The sequence below is a fragment of the Podarcis pityusensis genome, assembly GCF_964106645.2.
Source record: "Podarcis pityusensis genome assembly, chromosome: 11".
NCBI classification, from domain to species: Eukaryota; Metazoa; Chordata; class Lepidosauria; order Squamata; family Lacertidae; genus Podarcis; species Podarcis pityusensis.
The window spans coordinates 46,582,841-46,604,255 of record NC_138036.1 but is presented as its reverse complement, the minus strand read 5'-3'; the positions used below and the strand labels follow the sequence as shown (position 1 = coordinate 46,604,255).

The window sequence follows — 21,415 nt, the reverse complement described above, 5'->3', positions numbered from 1 at the left end:
AAAGACCTGTACAGATGTTTGTAATTTAAGCAGTTTGTAGACTAGATATTCAAAGGCATCTGCATAGCGTTACCTTCATGGCATGAATTTCTTCCAGTAACCTCTCTGCACGTTTATGGTTTTTCAATACTGCATCTTCCGTGCCCCTGAAAGAGGAAGGTATTTAAATAATATTGCAATACTACATATGTTATGTTCCGTTATTATTCACTGTAAAATAATTCATGGTAATAGTTACCAAGGCCTAGTGCAGTTCTCCCCCCCCCCCCTTTCTTTTTTGCAATCTCTTATCCACGGTTAGGAAATGCAAAAGTTGCACTGGGAGCATAGTGGAATGGTTTGCACATCATTTGAGTGCAGAATGGCAGCTAATCCAAGGTCTGACTTAGCTTGGCTACAGGACAGTGGTGTAGCATGGGCTGCTGGCACCCGGGGTGTGTGTGTGTGAGGGAGAGAGGGGCAGCCATGCCAGCCCAAGCCCTCACCACCAACTGAGCCACGGCGGTCTGAGTCGGCAGCAAGTGAGGTGAAGCAAGGGGAGGGGAGGAAGAAAGAGGTTCAAAGCTGCCATTTGAGGATAGACCTGAGGGCTGAGGTGCCCTGTTGGCAAAGGTGGAGATGGCTCTCTCCTTGGTGGTGGTGCTCTCCCCCTTCCTCCCTCTCGGCCGGCTCAGGGCACACATGGGTGGCCCTTCACCAGCCACGAGGAGGAGGAGGAGGCACTGCTGCCCCAGCCCGCAAGGCCTGGACCAGGTGCAGCTTGGCTTGCCTTCTCACTGCTCCGAACTTGATGAGGACCCCTGGCTGCGCCCCCTCGTTGTGCCCCTTCAAAAATCTGTGCCCAGGGCCACGGCAGCCCTGGCCCTCCCCACACTATGCCCCTGGTTAAGGAGGAGGCTTGCTTCCCACTTTCTTGCTAGAAAGAGCCCTTAGCTCCTACTACCAGTTGCCCTGGGACTGCAGAAAACCATAAAAAGAATAATTGTTAAGCTTACTTTTTTGCCTTCAGTTTTGCAATATGTCTAGTTAGTTTGCGAATTGTCAGCACTCTGACCTTCCTCACTTCTTTTCTCATCTTCACAACCTGTTTTTTTTTGGGGGGGGGGGAAAGAAAATGCGTTGTAAAAAACAACAACCATCAATAGCATATTTTGAATAAACACTCAAAAGTTTACAAACAGCTTTGAGCATAGTTAGCTCCCTTGCTTAACAAAAGACTGAATTCAGTTTTTCTGTTAAAAGTCAAAACTGCTTCCAAAAACAGCCAGCCAGTTGAGGAACAAACCAAGTCTCAAAACATGTCTGAGTTCTGAAAAGAAACAAGCCATGAAATAGCCAGGACATTCCTATGCAGTCATGTTTAATTTTCTTAGACCTAGGCTTGGCTATAGGTGAAGACAGCTTATTTGTGTTACATGTTCATTTATGTACTCACACTACCACAAAACACCTGTACTTTCTTCTAAGCCTTCTACAGAACAAGACTTCCTTCAGTTAACCACATGAATGTTTTAATTTAAGATGATGTTAATGCAAACCTGACTCATTCTTCGGTAAAACACTCTTTCAAATTCCATTTCACAGAGAAATAGACTGTTTTCTGGTGCAGTGAATGGGCTAAATGGGCATTGACAGTCAAGAAGACCCAAATTTTATCTTAGATCAAACATTTCTAGGCAACCCTATAAATTCCTACAGCACTTCCATGATGTCCTACAACATGAGGTCAGCATGCAATAAATAGGTAAAAAAACCAAAATGAAGCACAAAGACAAGGTTAACGCCTTAAAAAAAGCAACCCATATAAATAAGACAGAAATCACCACACCCCAAAGTTAAAAATAGAATGCTAGCCTACCCAAGTTATTTAAAGTATGTTTAATAACCAAAATAGCAACACTAGCCTCTCTTACAATGGTGCCATAGTTGAGGTCATGTCAATTGCTTTGAGAACCTGAAATGTGGTAGTCGTACCTTGGATCTTGAATGGCTTAGTTGCTTAACATTTCGGCTCCCGAACAATCGAAAGCCGGAAGTGAGTGTTCCAGTTTTTGAACTTTTTTGGAAGCCGAACATCCGGCGCAATTTCCAATTGGCTGCAGGAAGCTCCTGCAGCCAATCAGAAGCTGAGCCTTGGTTACTGAATGTTTTGGAAGTCAAATGGACTTCTGGAACGGATTGTGTTTGGCTTTCAAGGTACAACTGTATAAGAACACTAAATTCTAACCAGAGAACACCACCAGATCTAGACTTTGTTCTCACTGATGGATGAACGGAGGTGACATGCCAATTTCTCCTATAGTGCCTCACACTCTTGAGGTAGGGAGGATTGGTAAATACTGCCTCTCCCTCCCCTTCCATTAATAGGAGACCTCTGCTGGATCAAAAGTACACAGATGGAAGCTCTTCCATTCACAAAAATGTAAGTTTGGATCCAACTCAGTGAAAAGCTGCTATGTGGCAATGTGCGAATGCGTGTGTGTATCTAATTTAATTCCACCATGATCAAAGCTGATTTGGATATGATGGTGTTTTTTGAAGCCTACCTCACAGACTCAACACTAGAAAGGAACCTGAAACACATTTTAAAGTAGCCCTTTCAGCTTACAGTATTTCTATTTACTTGCCTGGAGAGCTGCTGGTGCGAATTCTGCAGGAAGAAGCAGAACAAGGAGCCCATTTGACCCCCTCTCTCCCTTTCCCCAGGAAGATAGGGAAGGCCTCTGTGGGCAGAAGCAAGCGGCTTTCAGAAAACTGGTACATCAGTTAACTGATAGTCAAATATGTCAACCGACTTCCTATTTATCATATGACCACAATGAAATATCCAATGAAGTAAAAATGCCACTTTGAAAATGACACCTTCTTTTTTTAATACAGGGCTCTGTGGGTTTTTTAATACAGGGCTCCACGGAGCCTAGGACTTGCCGATCAGAAGGTCGGCGGTTTGAATCCCCGCGCCGGGGTGAGCTCCTGTTGCTTGGTCCCTGTTCCTGCCAACCTAGCAGTTCGAAAGCACATCAATGTGCAAGTAGATAAACAGGTACTGCTCCGGTGGGAAGGTAAACGGCGTTTCCGTGCGCTGCTCTGGTTCGCCAGAAGCAGCTTAATCATGCTGGCCACATGACACGGAAGCTGTACACCGGCTCCCTCGACCAATAAAGTGAGATGAGCGCTGCAACCCCATAGTTGGCCACGACTGGATGTAATGGTCCCTTTACCTTTCCTACCTCGGGTTAAGAACTTAATTCGTTCTGGAGGTCCGTTCTTAACCTGAAACTGTTCTTAACCTGAAGGACCACTTTAGCTAATGGGGCCTCCTGCTGCCACCGTGCCGCTGCAGCACAATTTTCTCATCTTGAAGCAAAGTTCTTAACCCAAGGTACCATTTCTGGGTTAGTGGAGTCTGTAACCTGAAGTGTCTGTAACCCAAGGTACCACTGTAGAGTTATTGGGTTATTTGCTAACAAGGACAGAAGAGAGGGATTTACGCTACAATGGTGTGAGGGGTGGAGAGCTAGTAGTACAGCAAAGTTTCCCAGACTGACTATCAGCTATAAATGCAAGCAAGAGGTCCAGAGCGTGGCAACACGAGAACAGGCCTTCTCTGCAGTGGCTCCCCGTCTGTGAAATGCTCTCCCCAGGGAGGTTCACCTGGCGCCTTCATTATACACCTTTAGGTGCCAGGCAAAAGGGTTCCTTTTTAACTGGGCCTTGGCTTACTTTGAATGACATCTTATGCCCTTTTAAAATGTGGTTTTGTGTGTGTTGGGGGGTTACTGGGTTGTTGTTTATTATATATTTTGTGGTTTTATATTCTGATTTTTTCTGTGAACCGCCCTGAGACCTCCGGGTATAGGAGGCCCAGTTGGTAGGGCTACCTGTAGCTGCTGCCCAGTTGGCATTGACCAGGGACTGGGTTAGGGATTGCTTCCATTTGTGGAATGCCCTCCCTGGTGAGCTGTTTCTGCCTCCTTCATTGCTGACTTTCAGGAGAAAATAAAAAACATCTATTTCTAGCCAGGTGTTGGATGGGATACTACTGACCATGGCAACCTTGAAATTAGCAACCATGAAGATACCTGCTTGCTCTAAAATGTTTTTAGATGTTCTAAATGTTTTTTTATTTTAAATTGCATTGCCTTAAATTGTAAATTGCATTGCTTGCGGTCCTTGGAAGCGCAGGCTAGAAATTTAATAAAAAACAAATAAGTAAAATGTCACTATTTCCTCCCCTAAGACCTGAGAAAATATTTATTAATGTTACTTGCTATGGGAGGGGTAGTTTATTATTCAAATTCCGACTCTGTAGACACTTCCTATTTGTTTAGTAGTGGGAAGTATAAGTGTAACAGCCAATTCCAAACCATCAGCCTGACCTCTTATTTAAGGTTGGGGGGAAAAGGAGTCAAGAGAATTTGAAAAGGCTTGTTTTCCTTTTCCTTGTGACAGTCTCCAAAAAGGCAGCCTCCCTCTGGGAAAATGCACCCCATGTGGAACAAATATTGATGTAAAATGATACTAAAACTAAAACCCTTTAAAAACAGTTTATTGCAAGGTAGACGTGTTTGCATATTTGAAACCAATTGGGTCAGGAATTAGAAATTTGGCCAGAGTGACCATGTCATGCTACGGTTCCATCTTACTACCGTGCAAACAGGAAGCACTGGCTTGCAAAAACACTTCTGCAGAGTCAAAATTTAAATAAATGATGCCTGTAATAGCAAATGATTGTCCATAAATATTATCCCTGATAGTGTTTATAAGGAAAAAGGCTCAACACACACAACTTAAAATAAACTATGATGTAAAAAATAAAAACATTTTAATCGGAACTCACTAGGCCACTCTTTTAAGTACGGATATGAAAATGGAGTTTATAAATAACAAGTACTCAAACTAAACGTAGGGTTCCCACCAGTTGTTTTTGGCCGCCCTATATAAATGTTTCTCTACCAAAACTTGAGGGCCAAACAAGGCCCACCTTCTATCCTGTACCTGCCCATCCAACCTGTTCCCACCAGATTTCCAATGTTCTCCTAAGGAATCAGGTGCTCAGACTTGTACATCTGACTTGTCACTACAACATTGCTCCCCAACAAGGGACTGTGCCTTGGATTTTGACATGTCTGCAGCTGTTAATACATTGTCTCTAGCAGTAATAGCTGCACAAGTTTAATTCTTGCCTGTCACAGATCTGGCAAACTGACGGCAAACCCACCTACTTCCATGGATACGTTAGCTGATATAGATGAAAAGTTCACAAGCTATAATAAAAAACAACAACAACCAGGCACAAGCAAGGCCCACAATTTAGAGAATCACAGCAGATCATTACGTACTCAAACATATATTTTTAACTTCCTATCCAATATTTAATTTATTCTTTCCAGGACTATGTGTGGAGACATAGTATATTTTTAGGAACCCATTTAACCAAAGGTCAACTAACTGCTGGCCATGAATGCAAGAAAGAGGACACACCCTGTGGCGTAAGAACATATAGACATGTTATCTTATACTGATTTGGCACATTAGTCCAAATCAGTATAATGTGGAAAAATCAGCTGCTGTCCAATGTCTCCAGCAAGCTTATTTCAACCAATATGCTTCCAATATCTACTTTTTCCTTTTTACTCATCTTCTAAACACGTGTTTGGATCAGCAATGAGAGAGAGTAAAGGTAATAAAGTGATGCCCAATCCAGACAAGATGGAGACAGAGTTCTCTGGAAGTGCAATTTACTAAATTTCTGGGATTTCCCACAGCCTGACAGAGCTATTAGATCTGACATTGCATTTAGATGCCAAAGACTGGCTCAAAGAGCATTTCACTGGCTTTGGTGGGGTGTTAGCTGAAGCCACTTCTGGGTTAACAGCATGAATACAGTGAAAACTGTATGAATACAATTGTATCATTTTGTAACTGCAAGACCTATTTGTGCTCACCAAACTGCAGGAAATAGCAGAAGGGAAAGGAGCCAAAGACTCTGCCTTTTCCATGCAAGAGGGCTTACCTACTGTTAACTGCGCATGTATGTGCCTCCTGAATCATTATGTGCTCAGGCACGTCAGCGATGCTGTGGCAGCTGAACAGCTGGCCTTTTTGTGCAATACATAACCTTACATGCAATGACTTGGGTGTCTGGTGGCCTGACAGAAAATGTGAAGGGACTAGAATGTGTCTGGCAAACCAACCAGCTTCTGCAGATCCTACCATTGCCCTCAGAGTCCTGGAAATACCGTATTTTTCTGTCTATAGGACATCACCTTGTATAAGGACACCCCCCCCCATTTTGGGGGACTCAATTTTAGTAAAATGAGGGGAGATGACCCAAAGTTGTTGAGCTGCGGGCAAGAAACACTCCTTAGATCGTTTCCCGCATGCAGCGGCATCGGGGCAAGTTGTGCTCCTGGGAGCACAACCTCCTCTGATGCCGCTGTGCGGGAAACGATCCAGGGAGCGCCCGCCATGCGCAGTGGCATCGGGGGAATTTGCGCTCTCACCAATGAGCTGGCTGGCGGCGCACCACTTCTCCCCCTATGCCACTATCCGTGTATTGGACGACCCCAGTTTTTTGACGTAATTTTTGAGTCAAAAAACCTCGTCCAATACACGGAAAAATACGGTAATTGTCTATGGACTCCATTACTCATCTGCCTCTTCTCCCTGCTTAAAAGCTTGGCAGAGAGGCGGGGAAATTTACTGAAACAACATAGCAGCTCCCCTGAAGTCTTGGAGCTCTTGCCAGTAACCTTGGCCTTTGCTGTCGGACTGAATTTTTCGTTGCTGCTCTTCTGCCTTTGTAAGAGCGCTTTCCTAGCTACTGAGTCTGTATCACTAGGCTGATATAACAAGTGTTTACTTCTTCACTTACATGCAATTTCCTTTGTTGTGTGGTTTGGGGCAAAAGCCAGGACCCATTCATCCAAGGGGGCTGGTAAAGTGCAAAAGCAAATAGATATCAACTGTGCACATGGTGGGAACACATTGGCTTGGGATGTCTGCGCAGACCGCAGTGCTTTGAAATGTAAACATTAATATTTCTAATGTAAATGTTATTTTCTTAACAATGCAAGATATTGACCTGGGTATGGGGAAATATGTAGCAGATGGTTGGGAAATCCGTGCTTGGAACTGAAGATACTTAAAGATGGTTAACATAGCAATTTCAGAGAATCGCAGGGGGAGGGAAGAGGAAGGGCAGCATCATGCAAGGTAAGGTTTGAACTGGATTAGAGCCAGATGAGAATGAAGAAAAAGGAAATGGGGATTCATGTTCTAAACTTGGAAATTGGAATGGCAGCACTTCTGCGGTCCATGTGTCCACCATGCCTCCTCTAGCAAATTCACAAGTGTAGGTCATTCTTGCGTCATTTTCAAATATCACTTCATTTGACTCTCACGTAATTACTCAACTGTAATCATGTTTTCCCATGCAGCCAAAATAAACCCGACTTTGAGAAGGCTTACAGATTCAACTTACTTGAGAATGTTAATCAAATACACTTCCTTGCTTCCTTTCCTACACCCAATGGAATCCCAAGCATCTGATTATTCCACTCATGACAACTGTGGTGCAGCGAGTTTAAGAAAGAAAAAAATCTAGCAGAGCCTAGTCAACTAACAAACTGCAGAGAAGTTTAAGGCATGCTTTAGAGATTGCGGAGGGTGATGGAATGCTAAGAGGGTGTATTAAAAGGACTCGCTGGATCACAGCCAAAGATTATACATTGTAAAGACCTTGTAAGGGGTGGCAAATATTGGAAAGATGTATTGCATTAGAACAAAATGTTATGCTTGGCTACTTTGGGGGCTTGCTTTAAATCTGAAGAGAGAGAAGGGGTCCAACCTAAGCGAACCCACAGCCAAGAATTTAAGAACATTCATAGGAAAGTCTGACCAAAAGGGGAAAGAGCTCTCATGAACAGTACAAATCTATAGCTTAAAGCGTATCACCGTGGGTTGGTCAAAGTATGAAAACATTAACACCAACCTGTGTTAAGATGAGAGCTACATTCTGTTCTTGAACACCCAAGTAGTAAAAAAGAGTCAAGAAAAACTGACACTGAATTTATAGTAAAAGCCAAAGGACACTATTAAATCACTTAGATATATACATCTTAGAATATACATCTATAAAACAACTTAAAATGCAGGTTTGACTATGATTCTAACAATGTTAACTTGGAAGCCATTCAGTGGGACACCATTCCTATCGCACCTCAATTCTGTTCGTTTCAAGGCATATGACCACTGAGCCCACAAGACATCAGCACTCGGTGACCATCCAACTGCTGAATGTTGTTGGCCAAGGTCACTTTTTCAAGTGTCTTCAACGTCATGCACAAAGCTTAATTTTGCACAAGGCAGTGGCTACCATCAGCAATCACAGTGTAAATTCGCCCCTTAACAGCCTTTGCATCAGGATGTGAGAGTGGCTTCTCGTAAGACTGGCAAATTTTGTCTTCCTCTGTGAATTTTTCAATTCCTGCAATTCACCACAAGATCTCTGTAACTAAGAATTAGTGCCTGAGCCCATTTTTCCTACTCCCCTCCTGTCCATTCTCCTTTCATGTTGTGTCTCCTATGTTGTGAGCCTGAGGGTTGGGACTAGCTTCTCAATGACAATTTGTAAACCACTATAGGAATGGGAGAAGGGGACGACAGAGGACGAGATGGCTGGGCAGTGTTCTCGAAGCTACCAGCATGAGTTTGAGGGAGGCAGCAGAAGACAGGAGTGCCTGGCATGCTCTGATCCATGGGGTCACGAAACGAAACGACTAAATAACAATGGGGTGGGCTGGGGTTTTTTTGTTTTTTGGCTGTAGAGCAAGATAAACTGGTGAAATAAATAAGTGATCTGGCATCAGGTAAAGTAAAACTTATCTCTCACTCAAGTTGCCCTGCGTTGTTCCCCCAGGCTAAGCCTCACTCCCTTCCTCTTCCCCCTGGACATCCTTACCTGGGCAATCTTTTTAAGAGCACTGTACCCAGTATTATGCACTCTTCCTTAAGCATCTTGCAAATTGCAACTGGCAGACACTTTGCCTTGGGACTGATAGCAATCTTCAGTCTTAAAACAGCTTTGTCTTGCCAGCATCCTCGGCTTCACTGGCCCCTAGGGAGAGTTTTGATGATGCCAGACACATCTTTTGACAGCAACATGCTTTTTCATGTTGGAAGGTGGTGGTGGTGATGAAAGACAGATGCAGCCACTCACCTGCTTGCCCCAAGAGCAACTGCTACTCAAGCAAGCATCAAATTTTGCACCTGCTTTTCAAGTTGGTCTGTGGAACCATTAGAAAACAGAGACTAATAACCAGTGACTTGTGACATAAATTAGGGTACGAGATGGATGCGGGTGTGTGATTTCAATTAGAAGCAGATTTCCCTCCTTCAATCGGAAAAAAAATGCTTTAAAAACTAAGAAGGAGGTGAGGAGTATTTCCTTACAAAATGCCTGTCTACTTTGTGGAATTTTTGTAAAACAATATTTCTTCTACTGTTCAACATTCCTGCATGAAGAGAGCATTGAGTGAAGAAATGTAGACAGATAAACTTGGCAGCAGTGCCCCCCCAAACTGCTGCCACAATTGTAGGCATTGCAAACTTAAAATTATATACAAAGGAATACCTACACTTAAATGAGTAGTAGATATATTTTAGCAGATTAAATCATTTTGCAAAAAAACCCCCCACAAATAAATAAAATGAAGATTTATGAATGGTCAGTTCTAAGAGAATGTTTTCTGAATTTTAGATTCTAGCCCCTTTTTCAGGCCTCCTTAACTGACATGAAAACAGCTGTAGCAAGCTTTATATAGAACACACATGCTATGGCCACAATTCTCTTAAATTGGCAGTAACCTATAAGTTCCCTTTCAAACTTGTTGGATTCTTCTTTGCTTTATTCTCATGGCTTGCCTTAATTCAAATATGATAAGCCACCAATCCAATTTGGATGGAATACAAAGACCAAATATAGACTAAATTGCTTCACTTAGCTAAACTTATTTGGATTATAATATGGAAGTCAGTATAATCACTTACAAATTAGCATAATCATCACAGTGAGAGAAAACTACAGACAAAAAGAAATGCACTAGAAAACTGTAGAGCAAAAAGTTAATGAACTGAAATCAATTTGACTTAAGTAATGAGCAATTTGTCCCAATGACTGCAAAGGGAATTTAAGTGCAACTAATTTGGTATGGATACTAATCCATTACCTGCTGTGGTTGCTTTCTTTAAAAAAATAAGAAAAAGAAAAAAAGAACTAAGATTGTAACTAAATATCAGTGCCCAACAAAGGATTTCCAGTTTGGTGCTTAGCTCTGATATACAAAGTAGAATTACACCTGTTCCCACCACAGCTTATCCCCTGCAACCCTTTCCTCTGTGTAGCTTTCCCCCATCTAAATCAATAAATACTGTAATGATCAGAAAGGTTTCAAGCACCTCCTCTCCACATCCACTGGTTCTCCACTCTGTACTCTCTTTAAATGTCAAAAAGAAACCAAGACTGGGAAGGAAATATTCATTATCCATAAGTTTGATAATGACTCGTGCAGCGTGGCATACTTGTGTTCACAGCTGCAGTTATACTTCATTCTAGGGTAGTGTATAACATTATGCCTCCCAACCATTTCTGACAATTGGCATTCCTTGCATACTTAATACTGGCCACCTATATTCTACCATATATCATGGAGTTGCTGTAAGAAATAATTTTTTTTCTTATGCCAAATACACGGTCTCATAACCAAAACTTGTAACAGCTGACACTCCTAAAATGACAGGAAATATAAAACGGGAATGGAGTGACCTGGATGTTAAATCTTATTTGCCAAGTCACAAAAATCAAAAGTTTTTACAGTGGTACCTCAGGTTAAGTACTTAATTCATTCCGGAGGTCCGTACTTAACCTGAAACAGTTCTTAACCTGAAGCACCACTTTAGCTAATGGGGCCTCCAGCTGCCGCCTCGCTGCCGGAGCCCGATTTCTTTTTTTTAAAAAAATAATATTTATTGAATTTTAAAGGGTTACAAAAAGAAAAAATTAAAAAACAGCATATTAAAGAAATACAAAACATCACATCACAATAATAAAAAAATAAAAAAGGAAAGGAAAAAAAATACAATGAATCTTCCCATAACTTATCTTTTATTTGCTTATTTCCTTGACCTCCTCACACCTCCCTTTTTGTATTCTAGTTCAATTAGCTATTTCAGCAAATCCTTGCCATCTTTTCCAGTTTTTGTCCTCTATTTTATCTTAATATAATGTAACTTTACTTTCCCTCCTTCACCATTTAGCAATCTATTTTTTCTTAATCCTTTATAGCATTTCTGCTAAAACTGCATTATTTCATTCCAACATCCTTCTAACATTCCTTAATTTTACAATGTTTCTGTAAATAAACTTTAAATTTCTTCCAGTCTTCTTCCACCAACTCTTCTCCCTGGTCTCGGATTCTGCCAGTCATTTCCACCAGTTCCATGTAGTCCATCAGCCCGATTTCTGTTCTTATCCTGAAGTGAAGTTCTTAACCCGAGGTACTATTTCTGGGTTAGCGGAGTCTGTAACCTGAAGTGTATGTAACCCAAGGTACCACTGTGCTTGTGAACCTAGCTGGTACTATCAATAGCACTGTTTGCCAACTTGTTCAAAAATATCTTGAAGACTGACAAAATCCCTGTTAATGTGGAAGAAACATTGAAGAAAGATACCAAGAACCAACGTCACACTTCACATTCTTTACAAATGATAAATCACACATTATTACAACATTCCCACATGTATTTGTTTGTTTGATTTATATACTGCCCTTTAAGGCACAAATAAATAGTCAAAATGGAAGCAACAAAATAGTAACCACCCACCTGCAAACACAAAAGGCTGCAGAATATTAATCAGCCGAAGGCCTGGTTAAACTAGCTTCATGTAAAGAAGGCATTTAAATGGCACATTTCAAATGCTCCAAACATAAAAAGATATGCATGCTGGCATGATTATCCCCACACTGTACATGGGTAGAGTGTGGCGCTGAGAGAGTAATGAATGAGGTCAAGTTGTCATCATCATCATCATCATCATGATAATTAGAATTTTAGTTGTTTTATCTTCCCCAGGGCAACCTAAACCAAACAGGCAAGTGTTTCTAAAGCAAAGGACAATCAGACAAATGTATGGCAGAGAATTCCAAACTAATTTATTCCTTTTCCCTGATAGTTTATGGTGAGTTGTGGAGGGAAAAATGGAGAGATGGATACAGAGCTGGGGAAGTATAATGGGGAGCAGAATGTCCCGTTTAATGCCCCAATTTACTTGTGGAGCCTGGGAACAGTAAGTGGCAAGGGGGTTGCTAGACATGTGCAGAGTGTCATGGTTGGCACTATGGTCAATATTTGCTGTGGATTAAAGAAAAGCACAGCCAAGCAGGACACAACTGAGGATCACCTACTGAGCATGTAGCTCCATTTAAGCCGAAAGAAGAGATCCTTGTAGCTCAGGGTCACAGCTCCTAAGATACATAAGCTCAGTGGTTCAAATTAGTGTTTACACCAAGAGAGTGTAAGCTGTGGTTTGTGTCTCTCTTGTTTTTGACAGGATCAGAAAGTTAAACAAAAAGAATTCTAACCACCATATACTGCAAAACCTTCGCCAGCAGAACTGGAGCAGGGAACCATGCAAAAACAAATGAAATGAACTGCAGAGCCTGGTGAGGAGAAGGCAGGCAAAAGTTGCCATATTTCTACAAAGGAGGTTCAGGAGGGTCTCTTTTGTGATGTGTTGCATGCAGTAGGGGTCACTGAATCAGAAGAGAGACTGAGAAGTGGACTGGGGGGGAACCCTGCATCTTCCCTTCGTATGCTGGAAAAACACCAAATTAAATTGAATTGTACACATCAGAGTTTCAGTTATACACAATGTGATTGTTCAGGTTTAGGAATGACATTCAGAGTTTAGACACACAAAAACAGCCTCATCCCAATTACAAAGAAAAATGAATGATGTGTTCAACAGTTCAATGACTGAAAATGAAGGGATGTCATGTGCAATAACTAATATGATCAGTTCTGATTAAAAGTCACCTGGTACAATTAATATCTCTTTTAGACACCTGTAGCTTTACCAGTTAACCAGTCAGTGTTTTCATCACAGCTATGCTACAGCTCCTTTAAATATAGTCTACAGCAAGCTCCCATGACTGAGCTTGCAATTTTTTTATTACGCACCAGCTCAAGTAAGCAGCCACATGTTTTATTTCTGGCAACCTCTAACTAGGCTACGTGGCCCAACCAAATGCACTTCACACAAACCACTCTGAGCAGAAGGGGGAGGCAAAATCTCATTTTCATCTATATTCATTTAATACTGCTCAGTTTGCAACAAGTATGCAGGCTGCTTTTGCATTTTTAATTTCTTCATAATCTGCTGCAAGCAAATGTGCTTGAATCTGCTGGTCACAGTATGCCTTTAATGTTCTGCAACTGATGATGTGGCAACTCAAAACTTGAATAATAGCTGCTGGAAGAGATCCTAGGGGGAAAATGTTCTTCTAAATTCTATCTCAGAGGCTGAGCTTGGAAATTTCATAAGCTTTATCGGAATGGTTGCTGAGAACACTGACATGGTCCGAAAGAATGTCAAGAGATTTTTTTTCAGCAGAACTCAATCCATCACAGGAAATTCTTACTAAAGAACTTGCTAGAGAATATTAAACTATTTTAAACAAGAGACAAACTTGTTACACGTATCCTCAAAGGATGAAGAAAGGCTTAGGGCAACCTAAGAATGGTTTGCTTCTTAACAATCTACACATTCATACCTTTGGACAAAAAGACTAAATTGAATTCAATACAGTCTACCAATGCCTTCTAGCAAACACTGACAAAGTTCTATGAAGCAGATACTTGGTAGATGTGTAGAATTACCAACTTACTATAATACAGTGGTACCTTGGGTTACATATGCTTCAGGTTACAGACTCCACTAACCCAGAAATAGTACCTCGGGTTAAGAACTTTGCTTCAGGATGACAACAGAAATAGTGCTCCGGCAGTGCGGCGGCCCCATTAGCTAAAGTGGTGCTTCAGGTTAAGAACAGTTTCAGGTTAAGAACAGACCTCTGGAACGAATTAAGTACTTAACCCGAGGTACCACTGTAGTCTAAATTTAGCTCATCATTCTTATCCTTAGAAATTAAAGGAAAAAAATCAGCCTATTTCTGGGCAGAGGGAAGTGTGTGTGTGAAGTTTGTGGCCAGCTACTCTCCAGGTCAGTCCACGTCTATTCAACGTGGTCATCCCACCCACCGTCTTGGGTTTTGATGAAACTTGGTGTACACCCTTCCCTTATGGTTGAAAGAAACCCCCTTAAATATTTCCCCTCTATCTCAAACAGTTTTAATTTTATAGCACTTCAAAGTTTCGTGAAATCCGGGTTTCTGTTACTCTTTCATTCTATACTTCAGATCTGTGAGTATTTTGGCCATCGTAGTTCCAGACCTCTTTTGCAAGCTACAACCCATAAGGGCTAGGAAATGACCTTTCAGTTCTAAACCTAGTTTCAAGATTTGATTTCTATAGCCTAGAAATGGTATTCTGAGATGTGCATGAGCAGGAAGAAACCACCATCGTTCCCACTTCTCCTCCCTGCAGCTGGGCGGACAAGTTGGGTAGCTTTTAAGTTTTGCTTTCCATTACCAAATCAACTTCATGTGTTGTCCAGACCAAGGATCGTGCTTTCTATCAAACTCTAAGTTAAAGAAGTGAGCTTCAGAAACCACAGTTGGACATTGGCTTGATTTAAAACCTACCCAAGTTTGTTATAAAGTATGATCCTTGGTCTGGATAACATGACAATCCAGGATTCAGGGAAAGCAGGGGGAAAAACTGCTGTAGAACTTGTTGCAGCTGCAGGGAAGGAAGAGGAGACGAGAGGACACAAATTTTAAGTTATCAATACTTTGTTCCTGCTAATGCATGCCTCACAAAGCTATAATTTTGTGTGACATGTGAACCTTCCTGCTTATGCACATGTAAACTAGACCAATGGATACTGTCCTAAATATATTTCCAACAGTGTAAGCCCCACTGAACAATATACACAAATTGTTTTGATTCACCTAGCTTACAATTCCACTTGATTCACTAAAATAATAATAATAATAATAATAATAATAATAATAATTTACTTATACCCCGCCCATCTGGGCAGTTCCCAACAGAATAATAATAATAAAAAAGCGACAATATCAAACATTAAAACAGGGGTCAGCAACCTTTTTCAGCCGTGGGCCGATCCACCAACCCTCAGACCATGTGGTGGGCTGGACTATATTTTGAAAAAAAATAATGAATGAATTCCTATGCCCCACTAATAACCCATTTAAATAAAAGCACACATTCTACTCATGTAAAAACATGCTGATTCCCAGACTGTCTGCGGGCCAGACTGAGAAGGCAAATGGGCCGCATCCAGCCCCTGGGCCTTAGGTTGCCTAGCCCTGCATTAAAAGCCTCCCTAAACAAGGCTGCCTTCAGATGTCTTCTAAAAGTCAGATAGTTGTTTATTTGCTTGACGTCTGATGGGAGGGCGTTCCACAGGGCGGGCACCACTACCAAGAAGACCCCCTGCCTGGTTTCCTGTAACCTCACTTTTCTCAGTGAGGGAACCGCCAGAAGGCCCTCGGCGCTGGACCTCAGTGCCCAGGCTGAACGATGGGGGTGGAGACGCTCCTTCAGGTATACTGGGCCGAGGCCATTTAGGCTTTAAAGGTCAGCACCAACACTTTGAATTGTGCTTGAAAACATACTGGGAGCCAATGTAGGTCTTTCAGGTGTTACTGTATATTAAATATAATAGATGCAATGGGAGAAACAAAGCAGCAGTATTTATTCCACTACAGCAAATTCCTTGCAAAATAGGTGAGAGGGCTTTGCTATGCTCCATCTATAGGAAAGTAGAATGAAGTCCTGAAGTTTCACCCCAAATGCCCAAGTGCCATTAAAAATGTATACGTAAATTTAGGGCCGGGGGATTCTGTCCTAAAAGAATACATCTCACAATTCTGTTTGGAACAGTACATATATTTAAGGCTTGAAATTAATCAGTTTGTAAATTAAGCACATTTGCAAGAGAACTTGTACAAGCAGTGCAGGGGTTAAGAGGAGCTTATTACTTATTTTGTGCTGCCACCTAGCAACATTTTCAAGTATAATTTGCACATAAAGCTATTTTACGAGTATGTTTTTAAATATGTTACCATTTCATCTTAATTTTTTCTTTTAGATTATTCTCTGCCAAAAAGTCATGACGGGAAGAAACAAAATTCTATTATACAAATTAACGATGCATCGCTGATTGTTTAGGTCTCCGGGAAAAGGTTGTTTCCAGATCGCAAGTATAATTGCAAATCGGGATCATTCCCTGCTCCAGCACTAACCTTAAATGAATTCTGCTTCATACCAATGTATGAAGAGATTATTTTTCTTTTCCCAACAGTTCAGAGACCTGAATGAGATCAATAATATTCACACACATACAGCACAATGGCTTCTTCACTTGTGGCTATATATTCCTATTATCCTGCCTGTGCATTAAGATAGGCTCATGTGACAATGACATGCGATAAGGCCTTCTCTGTGTTGGCATCTTGTCTATGAAACTTATTTGGGGGTATGACTGGTGACATCATTATTGGCACCCAGCTGGTGACTTACCTCTTCACCCTGATCTTTTGGGGAAGCTAATTTGAGAAGTGATTATGAGCGATGTCTGCTGTTCTGATTAAAAATATAACTGTTGGTTGAACGTCATTTTTTAAATAATTTGACGCTGGTTTTGTAAACAGCCCTGGGATCGTAACTGATTACAAAGGACAGTTTAGAAATTGAATAAAATAGTATTTGTCCCTACTCCCGATTCCTAGTCAGCAACAGACACTTATGCAGTTCTTACCCAATAACAGCTATCTCTGATGCTAAAGTGCTTTGCATGGATATGAAAAGAAGGGAACTCACAACAAACTGCAGCTGTGGTGCTGCATGATCAAGCTGGACAGCAGGGAGAAGCAGATTAAGTATAGTGTGTATTAAAATATATATATATAGTATAAACCAGTGTTAAATTCGAAGTCTGATATTCAAACAACCGCAAAATTAAATGTATTGCTGGAGCATATTATCCCTTTTGTAACCTCAAACATTTTCTACCACTTCTTGTATTTTTTAACACTTGCAAGTGTGTCAGATCTAAATCTAAAATAGAAAATACAATTCACAATAAAAACAGCAAAAAACAAAAACACAAAGCCCAACTAAAATCAGAATAAAGCATGACAACTATCAAACAATTAAAACTAGCATTAAAAAGCATAAAAGATAGCAAGGGTAAACTTGGTGCAAGTATCCAAAATATCAAACACCCAATGAAAGAGAAGAAGGCATCCTGTGATACCTTAAAGCCTAAGAAAATTATTATGGAATAAGCTTTCATGAACTAGAGTTTACTTCGCCTGCTTTGTTTTTTGGTGTAACAGACTGACAAAGTGATCCCACTGGAAGTTGTCAAATAAGACAATCATAAGAATTGAATGTCAAGGCATCTAACTGGATCTACAGTGGGACACCAGAGGACAGAGCAGTTCATCATTTACAGTCTTAGAAATTGACCTACTTCTTCAGGTGTCAAGGACATGATGCTGTTCCATGGAATCACAAAAGAGGTGCACATGTATGAGGAAATCCAACTTTCTCCTTCACAATCGGTGTCCTTAAGTATTTTGTAAGCCTTAGGGAGCAAGTCTAACTTCCAAGCAGAAGCAACAGTGCAGAACAACGTGTCTGCAGCCCTGCCACTTATGGCCACAAGCTTCCAGTTTTCACTGCACTCAATCCATGCTGGTGCAGCGTAGAGACTCAACCAGTAGCTGAACCAGCAAATCCTTATCAGTTCCACACCTTCTCTACTCCCGCAATTCCCTGTTTTGAGGGCTTGTGCTGGCTACCCCCAGTAAGGCCACCACTGGCAGGGAAGGGGGCTGGATTGCTCTTTTACTTCTTCACAAAAAAATGCACAGGAACACTATGAAACAGGGAAAGAGAGAATGTGAAATGCAAAACGAAGTAATGAAGACAGGTGTGCGTGAAAGAAAGGAAGCAGGAGAAAAGAAAGTCACAGAAATGAAGGAAAGGCAAAGTTAATGTTTCAACCAAATGTTGGGTCAACATAAGGATTATTAAGAAGTAAACTTTTGTGGACCACAGGTCATTTAATCAATATAAACATGCATTTTGAAAAGTTGCAAAAAAAGGATGCTATAATAAATTTGATTGTTTTTTTCAGGTGTGACAAGACACTCAGTTGTTTTTGCTGTAAAAGGCTAAGACCATACCCACACCGCAGACTTAAAGTGCTCTTATACCAGTTTAACAGCCATGGAGAACCCTATAGTTTGTTAAAGGTGCTGGCAGTAGTAGGACTGTGAGGTCAGCACCCTTAAGAAACTACAGTTCCTGGGCTTCTTTGCAGGTAGCCATGACCGTTAGAACAGTGCTTTAAATGTATGCTGTGGATGTGACCTAACACAGTGGCCCTATAGCGAGAGGGAAAGTCAATACTGCAACTCACTTCACCCTTAACTGGTGCACTTAGCAGGGTCTACTTCTGAGGGTAAACATGCAGAGGCATGGGGCTGCAGCTGTTCGAAGAGGAAGAAAAGGCACCTGGGAAATGTTGTGTCGGATAGCTCAGTCAGCAGAACATGAGACTCTTAGGATTGTGGGTTCATGCCCCACGCTGGGCAAAAGAGATCCTTGCATTGTGCAGGGGGTTGGACTAGATGACCCTCCAGGTCCCTTCCAACTCTATGACCCTATGGAGAAACAAATGGGCACTGCTCTCGATATCTGCAGGGCAACAGACACTGGGCAAGCTCAGGAGTTTTGCAGTAGCACTACAAAGCCAAAACAGCCGAGGTAGCGCTCCTGAAGAAGAAGACGCATCTTTACTTGCATCAGCCACTAGCCATAGCAATAAAATAAAATAAAATGTACTGAAGACAGAGGTAAAAACTTAACTATACAAAATACATTTTGGAGGTTTACAACAATAATCAAATAATAGATCTTATTCTAATTGCCCCTGCAAAAAAAAAATCAGTTTTTGATGTCACCTGATTATCTTGATCTGCTGGAAGAAAGGACACAGTAGCAATAGTTGAGCAACCCCGCATGGACAATAATAGAGGGGTAATAACCTCACTCCTCAAATGTTTATAAAGCGTGCGAGCCAGAAACACATGAGCCACTGATTAAATATTGCCATCTCCACAGAGACATAACTGTTTTTCCAGCAGGATTTTTTGAAACTGATCCTCAAGTACAGCCGAAGGCAGTATAGTCCATCTTGCAAAAGAACGCCTGTATTTTGGAATAGTTACATTTTGCAGATAGGATGCCATTGGGTCAAAATGACTAGGAGGCAAATAACCATACCACGGACAAAATATCCTTATGGTGGCCAAATTACTCTGTTGCTCAATATCATATAAGCACTGTCTGATTTAATTATTTGCTTTACCGAAGCCCAGTGTTCATAACTGTTGCGGTGATAAACCAGAAACGCAAAGCGTTGGGTTGACCATTTTAGTCCAAGTGCTCTCGTGACAATCTTGTGATACTAAGAGTAGTGAAGCGGGTGGCACTACGGTCTAAACCACTGAGCCTCTTGCGCTTGCTGATCAGGAAGGTCAGCGGTTCGAATCCTGGCGGCAGTGAGCTCCCATTGCTCTGTCCCAGATTCTGCCAACCTAGCAGTTTGAAAGCGCGCCGGCACAAGTAGATAAAGAGGAATCACTGCAGCGGGAAGGTAAATGGTGTTTCCGTGCGCTCTGGTTTCCGTCACGGTGTTCTGTTGTGCCAGAAGCGGTTTAGTCATGGTGGCCACATGACCCGGAAAGATGCCTGCAGAGAAACGCCGGCTCCCTCTGCCTGAAAGCGAAATGAGCGCCGCAACCCCATAGTCACCTTTAACTGGACTTAACCATCCAGGGGTCCTTTACCTTTACCTTAGATCCCAGGGCAGTTTACAATATAACAACAACAAAATGCATACCATAAGGGTAAAGGTAAAAAAGGTAAAGGACCCCTGGACAGTAAAGTCCAGTTGAATTCGGCTATCAGGGGTCAGCAAACTTTTTCAGCAGGGGGCTGGTCCACTGTCCCTCAGACCTTGTGGGGGGGCCGGATTATATTTTTTGGGGGGAAATGAACGAATTCCTCTGCCCCACAAATAACCCAGAGATGCATTTTAAATAAAAGCACACATTCTACTCATGTAAAAACAGGCTGATTCCCGGACCGTCTGTGGGCCGGATTTAGAAGGCGATTGGGCCGGATCTGGCCCCCGGGCCTTAGTTTGCCTACCCATGGGCTATGGGGTGCAACACTCATCACTCTGAAAAGCGAGATGAGCGCTGCAACCCCATAGTATATTAATCTTGTTTTTTAAATTGTATTTTAATCAACTTGTTTTTATTATTGGTTGCTAGCCGCCCTGAGCCCGGTCTTGGCTGGGGAGGGCGAGGTATAAATAAATTATTATTATTATTATTATTATTATTATTATTACTATTATTATTATAGCTTGTGACTGAACTTAACCATCCAGACGTCTTTTACCTTTTGTTTTCTATTTTACTAAGGGTAGTAGACCGGTGGGATTTAAATTCGGCCGAAGCCAATAGTTAAAGGTCCCACGCCTAAATCTGTAATTCGACATCTCCTGCCCAGAGGTGGGACGAGCTTCACGGAGCTGGAAGGGTTCCCCAAGGGTCATCCAGTCCAACCCCCTGCAACGACTCCCTCAGAAGGCGGCGTGTATTGGGAGGGCCCTGAACCTCAGTCAGCAGAGCTCCCGCCCTCGACTCCCGTGGGCGAGGGCGCCGTTTCGCGGCCCTCCCCCCGCGCGCCTTTCCTCCACGGGTCACCCTCAACCCGCCGCGCGCCTTCCCCCTCCGCTCACCTCGTTGTTGAGGTTCAACGCCTGCGCCATCGCTTCCCCTTGGACCGCGCGCACCGGGGCTCCGCGGAAGGGACGTCTCGGCGCCCAAACCCACGCGCGCAGCACACCTTCGCCGCCCCTCGCGTCTCTCCTCACGACGGACGCGAGCGAAACAACCACGCGCGTGCGCGGCCCTTCCGGCGCGCTCCTTCCGGGTGCCGCTCTGCAGCTCAGCCTCTATGGTTTAGGAGGACAAGCTGGCTGCTTTCGAGTCCGCTTCAGCTCTGTGGGGTTTTTAAAATGATTTTTATGAATGACAAAGGAACGTGCAATCTCTCTCTCTCTTTTCTGGTTCAGACCTCCGGGCATAGGAGGTATCATCATCATAGTAATAAGTAGTCT

At 42.3% G+C, this 21,415-nt stretch overlaps 1 protein-coding gene across 2 annotated transcripts in view; it reads right to left on the bottom strand.

Annotated features, from left to right (window-relative positions):
* SRFBP1 (serum response factor binding protein 1) overlaps positions 1-21,191 on the bottom strand; it is a 48,146-nt gene extending 26,955 nt beyond the window's left edge. Inside the window, exons 1-3 of one of the 2 annotated variants that reach the window (XM_080972943.1) lie at positions 21,035-21,191; positions 996-1,084; positions 74-146 (exon numbers count right to left, since the gene is read on the bottom strand). In XM_080972943.1, the coding sequence (XP_080829069.1) occupies positions 74-146; positions 996-1,084; positions 21,035-21,064 (192 nt within the window). In that variant the 5' untranslated portion in view covers positions 21,065-21,191. Of the gene's footprint in view, positions 1-73; positions 147-995; positions 1,085-20,691; positions 20,910-21,034 lie in introns of those variants that run through there. The other variant, XM_080972944.1, reaches the window with a different exon arrangement.
* Positions 21,192-21,415: the final 224 nt, after the last annotated feature.